This window comes from Conger conger, chromosome 9 (assembly GCF_963514075.1).
Source record: "Conger conger chromosome 9, fConCon1.1, whole genome shotgun sequence".
NCBI lineage: Eukaryota > Metazoa > Chordata > Actinopteri > Anguilliformes > Congridae > Conger > Conger conger.
Genome location: NC_083768.1, coordinates 38253175 through 38262912, shown reverse-complemented (window position 1 = coordinate 38262912; position 9738 = coordinate 38253175). Strand labels below are relative to the sequence as shown.

Genomic DNA, 9738 nt, shown 5'->3' with positions numbered 1-9738 from the left:
ATCATGGATTGGCAGCTGATTCATCCATCCACTGGCTTTGCATTTTATAAAAGTTCACTTTTGAAGTTAAAACCTAATTTCAATTTTTCAGAATCAAATTAATTTCAAGTAAGCGGATGTCTTTGATAGAATTTAACTTCTTTAATGAAGAGTTCATAGAGGAACATGAACCACTTTAACACAATGAAATAAAAATAAGGTGCTTAAAGGTGATCTTACTAAAACGTGGAAACTTAAATACAAAAAAAAAAACTTAGAAGTGTTACCAGTTCGTTATCTCTAAATTCTTTATATTATATTTTGAGAAACAATATAATGTAGGTAATTAATCATTTTAGACACCCGAATGGAATAATGGTTTCCAAGGAGATGCTATCATATTTTAAAACATTCTTTCAGTTTTATCAGTAGTAAAAGAAATGACATTGTTTGCCACCGAGAAAGAGGTGATGCGGTGTTCTGTGGCTATGCATAGATTGCCACCTAGTGGGGAAGAAATTAACTGCAAAGCTCCGATCTGGCTTAACCAGAGCGCTCTCCTTAAACTGCGCAACTGATGTTGGAGGAATATTTGAATCGTTCGTTGACAGTTTACCGATTGTGATTTATATTTTTCATAACTGCTAGATTAACACCGGAGACACCTAGGCAAACACTGGTGTTAAGATACAATTCAATTCCTTTATTTCCTCATATTACAGACAGACAATCCCCTTGTACAATTATAACAATGAATCAAAGGAAGAATAAAACATGGGAATGACCTAAAATAACCTCGGTACAGCAGACACCTCCATGCCTTTTTACTGAGGAAATGTGCTTTTCGCTCCAAAGATATTTCACTGAGACGCATCCAATCCTGCATAAATTACAAGCTCCCTGAAATAACACAAAGCAACATTCTGTATGAAATATGAATATGTACTGTACTCTCAGAATACAAGCTAGAGAAATGTATATGGTAATTTGACTCCACTTGGCCATACAAAGGGGGATTTCTTTGTACAAAAAACAGAAACCGTGAAATGGAGATTATGGCATTTCAACAACCCATAAATATAAATGTTCTATCATACTTATTAAATGTAGTCCTCATAAAAAAAGATTAAGAAATGTACTTAAATCAAACAAATGCAATTCCCTCATACTAATCCAGCTACCTAATTTCGACTTTAATGTAAAAATGGACATTTAAACATAAATAAAAAGAAAACCCCACGGGTATTCAATCACATTGCAGAGCAGATTGCAATTAAATTCAAATAAAACGGTGAAGGAAAGGCAACTTATCATTTTGGTTGTCCTTGAAATTCATGAAAAACATTGCATGTAATAAAAGAGCAGACTCTATTAATCGGCTGACTGCAGCCCAGCTCGGCGGAATACAGATCCCAGTCTGTTCAGGGCCATTTTATTATTTAATAGATTTCAAAGTAATAGGTACAAATGTTCACGTCAGCACCGAATGTTACACTGTCATCGGATACAACACAGTAATTGCAAGCGATGGGACTCTACAGGGAACAATGCCGCGCTCGTTAATATTCCTGTACGGTCATTGGGAAATACCCTTTCAGCTGAAATGAAATGCACCATAAATAATATTTCTAAGGTCAGGGCTGTTATGGCTGAACACCTTGGAGACATGCCAATGTTCTACATTCCCTAAATGACCAGGCTGGATTAATGTACAGGGCAGTGCCTTAGTTTTTTGTGTTTTCTATTCATTTTTGTGGGTGTTAAAACAAAAATAGCTTTTAAAACTATTCAGAACAAATTTGCCTCAACATGTACAATACGCGAGGACCCGGTGAGGTGGAAGTGGCCATTGAGACAGACGGACTCAGTGCTGCTCCTCCCGGCTCATAAGGACAGCCTCTTCAGTCCACACTCGCAGCAGAACTGGGCCCGGGCTGAGGGGAACCTGCTTCCGCAGTCCTGGCAGAAGTTGGCCGGCCTGGCCAGCTTTGAGCACGCGTCGCTGCGGGAGCGGAGATTAGGGCGGGGTCAGGCACGTCTGACACGAACACTGTTTGCCTGACGAGTAGATGCTCCTTTACCAAGGCCAGCTTATTAAACCTCCAGGCTTCAGATCACACCCGGCAAGCCCCAGGAGATGAACCCAAGCCCTTCTTGCCCATATATGTACAGATAATGTTGTCACTTTTACTTTCTTACTTATTATTACATTATGAAGGCAGAAGCAAAGAGTAATGGTGTTTTAAGATAACTTAATATTCCACATAAGCCCACTGATTCTGCATTTCTGAATCTTAATGTGTAAAATGGCACCTATTCTCAGAACATACAGTAAGTGCACTAATAAATGGCACCTCACATATATCTATTAGAAAGCAGGCCAGGTAAAGAGCTTCACAATCAACCTCACAAGGGCTGGTTAACACCATGTCCAACTAAGCACTTCCTGGGAGTCCTTTTTCAACGACAGACTGGAATCCAGTCAGATGAACGTGTTGAACAGTAATACCCTGCCAGGCTGTCAGAGAACAGTAGTACTGTACAGGCTGCTCCATGTATGCCTGCGTCGGGGCCAGAGGACAGAAGCTGTGCTCCATACCTGGGGGTGGCGCGCTGTGCATTGTGGGCCTTCGGAGTCATCTTCACTCCAATCCCCTCCAGCAAGTTCAGATCAGACCCCGGAGAACTGCGGCACTTGGCTTCCGCACTTTGAGAGTAAACACACGGTAAAATGTTCAGTGAAATCAGCTCTGACAGAGTACCTTTACATCTGACAGACAATTTCATCATACTTCCACTCTTCACATGTATTACTTTGCATTCCTTTATCAAATCTTATCCTGAGACACTTGCAATATAGGAGAGACAGAAGTGAATTCAACTGGCTTAATATGAGAAATAGACTTGGCATAACTAGTAATTGCGTCAAAGGCTACCCACATACAGTAAAAGTAAAGTAAAAGTGAATATAAATAAACTGAACCATATGAATATAAATGAATATGGGGGCATTGCATTTACATTGAACCTTTCAGTATCAAAACACACTTTACAGTGAATAAAATGAGCAAATATGTTTTAAAATCACAAGTATTCTTTCTCTCATTATAGAAAGGCTTGTCCTGCACTACCAGTTTCCCGTGATTCTTTTCTCCTGGTCTCCTTCTGTGGTGATTCTCCAGTACACGCCATCACAACAACATGACCCCGGAGGGGATAGGTTTTGCAAGGGGGATAGAATTTGTTGTGACAGCAGCCTCACCCAGGTGTGGGGCTGGTCATGGAGGAGTCGTTTTGGGAGGGGGAGAAACTTCTCCTCACCGATCCAGCAGAGGGCGTCCTCCTTCCCGGGGTCCCTGTACACATACACACAGAGGTGTAGAGTGAGAGCACAGGCCCTGTCACTTCAGCACTACAAACTGTCCCTCCACACTGTAGCACTGAGCTGCAACAACTAAAGCTCCTACAGTTCATTACTGTTATGACCTTTAACATATTATATTTACAGTTACCTTTTGAAATTAAATATATTTGAGACTTAAATTATTTGGACGCATACGTCACCGTGATGGCGAGTACTGCAATTATGGTGGCCTCCAAATCCAGTAATGAATTCAAATTTCAAACACAAAACGCTAAAGCAAAGGCAGCAATGGAAATGTGCGTTTCAGTTCAGAAACAATAAAAAGTCAAAAACAAAAAGCAACAAAGGAGAATCGCTGCAAAACCACCTGATACAATCTAATTAAATAGTCAAATGAGGTGAGGTCAAAACAAAAACTGCTTTTTCGGATAAGACTGGGCACCGCTAATATGTACTCTATGCTGACGTACGTCATGCCACAAGGGGAGAGTCACTCATTGGCCACTTTGTGATCAATTGAATATCCAGTATTGAAGCTTTTGAACCGACTTGTCGCAGAAAGATGCAACTTTTGCAGACTGCAGCCCACCTGGACCAAGGTTTTGCTTGTTTTTAAGACACTGCAGTCCTCCAGAACCAGGATTTATTAGCCTTATAAACAGAGAGGCCTTTCAGGGCTAGGATTTAGTAGCTTTATAAACACTGCAGCCTTCCAGAACCCAGGTTGTGTAGCCTAACAGACACTGCGGCCACCAGGACCAGAAGTGCGCTGGCCTCCTTCCAAACTCTTACCTCCAGCATTCTGTCCAGAGTTTGCCTTCTTAATTGGGGGAGGTTTGTACTGTTAACAGAGAAACAGACACAACCCTTTCCTTACAAAGAGTTCAGAAACAGTTCAGCAAACAGCAGGAGAAAGAAAAAACCCTACATGCCTCTAACTTGCTGTTAACCATTTAATTAGATTTTTGTTCACCTTAGCAATACAATGTGCCTGCGCGTATGGCCCTTACACAGTGCTGACATAGCAGACCCTCGTCACACATCCGTTAACACAGCTAAACATTTGCAGGAGCCGCTTGGGTTAAGCGCCCGCTGTTGCAGTGGCCTGGGACTTCAGCCTGCCACCCTCTGGTGTCCAGCGCACTAACGCTGTAGTGGTGTACCTGTGGCTTGGCTGGGGATCTCCCTCTGTTGTGGTTCTGCAGGCGTAAGGCTTGCTGCTTGCAGAAGTTGATGTGCCTCTCTGCGGCAGCCTCATTGAACTTCCGCAGACAGCACGGGCACTGGATGTAATCTGAACCGATCAGTCAAGGTTAGCTTTCTGAAAAGCCGCTCTGAGCGTGGACTTACACGGGGCAACTTTCCTTATGCTATGCCTAGTTCATACGAACCGATAAAGGCACTTGGGGCCACTTTTTGCAAAAAGACATGGGAAAAATGTATCCAGGAACACTGGAATATTATGAAACGTTGCCAGAGAAGAATTAGAACGGCACATTAGGAGAAGGTACCTGGGTTAGATAAAGGAGGTGGAGGTGGAGGCAGAGGGCCTCCAGCCTTCATTGCGCAAGCCAGACCCTTCGTGGCATGGATGGTCCTGATCAATTCCTGGTGTTTCCAGCGCCAGTTTGACTGCTTCTGAACCGGCTCCTGCCCCTGGAATGAACCGTTTCACCAAGGTGAAGCTCAGCAACGAACCGAAGCACCCAGCGATTAAACTGCCATGGTATGAAGCAGAACTCAGGAAATCTCCATAGCACTCTTGAGCCAAACTGGTAGAGCAGGAGAGAAACATCCGAAAAAACAGCACTCCCTTACCTTAGATTTACGAAACAATAACGAATCACTTCCCTCTGACCTCTGCTGACTGGAGTCGAAGACTTTCCTCTTTTTAGCTGCTGTTTTCTTGCAAATTGGTGTGTGCTTCTCCTATGTCGACAATGTTCAAATAAAACATATTAACTGGTGCTCCAAACTTTTCACTGGCATTTTACCCACCTGTCTATTGCTACATGGCAATACCCAGGCGTAAACTCCAGCTTTGACCAGCTTGGAATGAACAGCTACCAGCTGTTTCAAACCATAGCTTGAGCTGGTCAAACCATGTTCAGTATGGACACATGGATTATGAACACATAGCATGAGCTGGTCAAACCATGTTCAGTATGGACACATGGATTATGGACACATGGAAACTAAATTATATTATGGTCTTATGTGTGGAATATTGTATTTTGCTTACTAAACTTACTAAAAAGCATTTGTACTTCCCCCGCCTGCCACCCACCCCCTACCTCTCCCCCTCCATGTGATCTCCTCAAATAGCAACAGGTCGAAGAGATTGTAAAAAAATAAGCACAATAATAACATCTTGTATACTAATATATTCATTGAGGTCCACTGATTGACGTTTTTTTTGTCAAATACCCAACCCCCATCAACAAGTCAAACACATTCCACAATTTCAATATGCTATTTATTATTCAAAAGCAGGCTTGCTCCTTATAAGCATACTGAATAATAATGCCAAAGGTGTTTTCACTGCCTTCCTCAGAAATATTCACTCCAGAATACTCGAGAGGCTAGAGATTCCTTGGAAGTCGCCCAAAGGAAGTCCTCTATTTAGACGTAGGCTAATTTGTTGCAAAACGTCGACCTTTGTAGCCATAAAATCTCAAGAACATTTTTTGCCAAAGCGGAACAGTCTCATTGAAAAGTTGCGTTGTTTTATGAAAGCCTAACAAACCATACACGTTGGAAACGTAATGTCATTTGCTATAATTCTTCTCAGTCGTTACTTCAATACCACAAATTACCACTAGGTTCTAGGTTCAGCTGAGGTTATATTGCATTTTTTTGCTTACGGATGGGGATAACGCCCCTTTACTGTGGAACAGGATTACTGATACTGGTCAGAGAAGTTCGTATGTGGGCTCTTCTTGTTGCGGAGAGCCTATAAAAACCGTAATAGCATTCATATGTACAAGTACTTTTGTAGAAGACGTATGCAGCCGTGAAAGAGGCAACAATGATAATTCCTCCAGAGAAATTCTAAGTAGAAACAATGAACATTAGCACGTTTTGGAAGTGCATTATTATGCCTTTGGTTTGCTGGACCCTGGCCGCGAAAAGCAAATGCAAAAAACCACACAAGCCCAAGAAACTTAAGGGGTTAAAGAAGTTCAAAACCATCAGGTGATGGACTGTAGGCACATTATGCTTTAAACATGGCAAACATTTGGAGATTCAAGATAATCTAAATTAATAATAATAATGATATACTTACCAGTACATTTGCCAGAAAAGTTCTCCCGCATATTGCACATGGTTCCAGCACCTCGTTTTGATGCGATGACTCTCCAGCTGACCATTGCCAACAAATAACAGCAGTGCATTTTATTTGGATTATATGTAACGTTGTTGCATGGTGCTTGGACAGGTGGGTAAAGTGATATCATGAAGGATTACCGAGTTAACACTAGATGTTCACGAAGTAAATCAATTAACCCTTCCAAAACTGGTATTCCGGGTTCTGTGAACTAATCCTGCTTTGTGATTAACCTAACCCCATGGGACATAAATCTCAGTTATTGTTAGCTAAATTAGCTAGCTAAAATAGCTAGGCTAGCTAACTTAGCCAAACGTTCATTTAAACTTTTCAATAAAATCTACCTGCTCTTATATTTCAGTAACACAGTAGCAAGCGAACACCAGTTACCTAATGACTGATGCTGCAACGTAGTTCTAATTAGCTAGCTAGACTAGCAAGTTAAGTTACTTCGAGTCAAGCGAGTAACTTGTTTAGGTTGCTAGGTAAACGTTAGGCTTTCTCAATTTCGTTTGATAGCATGACAAAATGTGCCCTACTGTGTAGCTAACATTGCTAAGTTAACGTTAGCTAGCTAGCTTGCGCAGTTTAGATTCAGCTAGCTAACGTTAGCTATCTAGCTAGTATCTTAGCAATTTCATTGTCTCTAAGTGCAATAAAAAAAGGAAGAAAGAACAAAGTCAGACAGATAGTTGAATGTGAAGTCAATAATTGTATAACGTCAATTCAACGCTCGCAGAAGTTACTTACACAGATAGCTAGCAAGTCTAAATTATAGCTAAGTTATATTTAGATCGCTAACATTAAGGTTAGCCAGCTCACCCCAAAGGCTTTCCATCGTCTGTCCTTGGAAACTGCTTTATGCTGCTATGGCAACTGTATTATAACGCATTATTTGTAATATTGAGTACTGTCATCGAACAAAGCCACATTGTTTAACAATGATACCAGAATATTTAAAAAAAATCACAAAACAGGGCTCAAAGTTAGGCCTGCTGGCCAACGGCTGTAGCGAATACAAATACTTGGTAAACTACCGCTCCCATGTGATAAAACCGGGTACTGCAGAATCCTCTGACAGATGGTCTGTGATGCGTTATTTCAAATGCAAAATAACTCAATATTTTATCTAGCAAGCTTGGATCACAAATTAAATAATAATAATAATAATAATAATAATAATAATAATAATAATAATAATAATAATCAACAAGAACAATCACCACAATCATAAAACTGTTATCCTGTGCTTTATTTATTTATTTATTTATTTATTTATTACAGTATCGTCTGGTAAATTGTTATAAGCTACAGTGACGAGCTCCCCCTCGTCCCCTGCCGTAGGGGAAAATAAATAAATAACTACTGGAATACCACATGACATCATTACCAGAGCCGAAATGGCAGATGCTGGAAACCCTGTCATGACGCGACTGCTGTTAAAGACTACATAGTCTATGTACGTGCTCTTTGTTGTATAATCGCTTTAGATGTTGCATTTACAGCAGTGGACATCAGTCATAACACTGGAGGTAAGTAATTCAGAATCGCCCCAATTCCAGGTTAAAAATTGATTCGATTAAGTAGACGTCATGTCGCAAACCATGGTGCTGTAGCAGCATTCTTTCGCATGAGTGGAACCTTCAGCGATTCAACATTGCGTTCCTCAAACCGATTTAAATCTAGGTTGTGAATATTTTAAAAATGTGATTGTGACAGTTTGTAACGGGTAAGGGCTTTGTCGCTATTATTCAGTTTTAGCCATATTATTTAATGCATATCATATTATGGAAGAGAGTCTGCCGCATGCATTTTTGGAGGCTCTTGAATAAGAAATTATAGCTGAAAAAAATGAATGCTGTTCGTTCAGGACTTGGGAGTATATCGTGGGTGCTTGAATTGGGCCAGTTTGTCAGCGCCTATTGTTTTTATGTGTTCTTTATGATGATACTGCAGCATACTATTTCGGAACAATGGCTGAAAGCTGTTTGGAGATGGGCCTGTAGGATACGAATACGCTTGTTATTTGGGTTGAATAAAATAAATTAAACAAAAAATCGTTATGTGCATATGCCTTGTTGACATAGCGTGCAGCAGTAATTAGACACACGGAGAACCCCGTTTGTATATAGCCACAGCTAGGTTTCAGAACCAGTCTATGTTGGAAACGAAGGAATCTGCCCAGAGTTAGCCTGTGCCCTGGGTCCAATCAAAGATTGTGCATGCAGCCAATTGTAATTCTATTGTGGTATTTCATACTTAGAGCTGTAGCTTTTTCTTTACACAGTAAATGGCAGCTAGATGATTACTTACAATGTGGTGAAGCTGGGGACGTTTCAGGAGACAAGCTCCGTTATAATAATAATGAGCTCAGTTATGGATAGTGTCTGTGAGTGAGCAGCAGTCAAACATTTATTGTAAATGGGATCATATAGGCCTACGCAGAGAGAAAACCACATTGAAGATGCATAGGAAAAATCAGTTTGAATTGTAAATGTAAAATGCATGTGTGGGCTCAGGTGTTTCTGACTTCAGGCAGGCATGTTTCAGGAACTTCTGAATATCACTGTCAGCTGGTTCCTTTGCACTGCAGTTTTGCCGCAACAGCACTTCAAGATAGAGATTGAGTGTGCTTTAAATAACTCTTAATCAAGAATACTGTCTTAATCTGTGGGGTAATGTGAGTGCACCACATCTAAATTTGAATTAGTTACAGTACCAGCACCCAGAGAACCGCCTTAGTTCTAACAACTATGCCTAGAAATACAAACCCCCATACTTAAGGTACATTTAATATATTGTAGTGTATCTATTGCATATTACTCAAAATTGCCCCGAGATATGAGTGTGTGAGTGAATGGTGTCTGTGCCCTGCAATGGATTGGCCGCCTGTCCATGGTGTATTCTTGCCTCTCACCTAATGTATGCTGGGATAGGCCCCAGCACCCCAGCAACCCTGGCCAAGAATAAGTGGGTTAGTTAATGTAAATACAGTGGCTTTAGAAAGTATTCAGACCCCTCCAGTTTTTGCACACTTTATTGTGTTCATTCATTCATTAATTCATTC

At 40.9% G+C, this 9738-nt stretch overlaps 1 protein-coding gene across 1 annotated transcript; it reads right to left on the bottom strand.

The window, feature by feature from the left end:
• Positions 1–763: 763 nt before the first annotated feature.
• On the bottom strand, positions 764–7601 carry LOC133137919 (zinc finger C2HC domain-containing protein 1A-like). The gene is made up of 9 exons (XM_061256333.1): positions 7494–7601; positions 6630–6706; positions 5162–5272; positions 4855–4999; positions 4507–4637; positions 4136–4184; positions 3242–3335; positions 2579–2686; positions 764–1981 (listed from the first exon to the last, which is right to left on the bottom strand). Exons 1-9 carry the CDS (start codon positions 7507–7509, stop codon positions 1864–1866), a joined length of 849 nt encoding a protein of 282 aa, XP_061112317.1. The 5' UTR covers positions 7510–7601; the 3' UTR covers positions 764–1863.
• Positions 7602–9738: the final 2137 nt, after the last annotated feature.

What these genes read in the sequence shown, in the direction of transcription:
- LOC133137919 (XM_061256333.1), bottom strand. An exon ending in GATCCCCAGCCAAGCCACAG is followed by an intron (nt 4,185 to 4,506) that starts GTACACCACTAC and finishes CTCTGTTAACAG; the next exon opens with TACAAACCTCCCCCAATTAA. An exon ending in ATGACCAGCCCCACACCTGG is followed by an intron (nt 2,687 to 3,241) that starts GTGAGGCTGCTG and finishes TTACTCTCAAAG; the next exon opens with TGCGGAAGCCAAGTGCCGCA.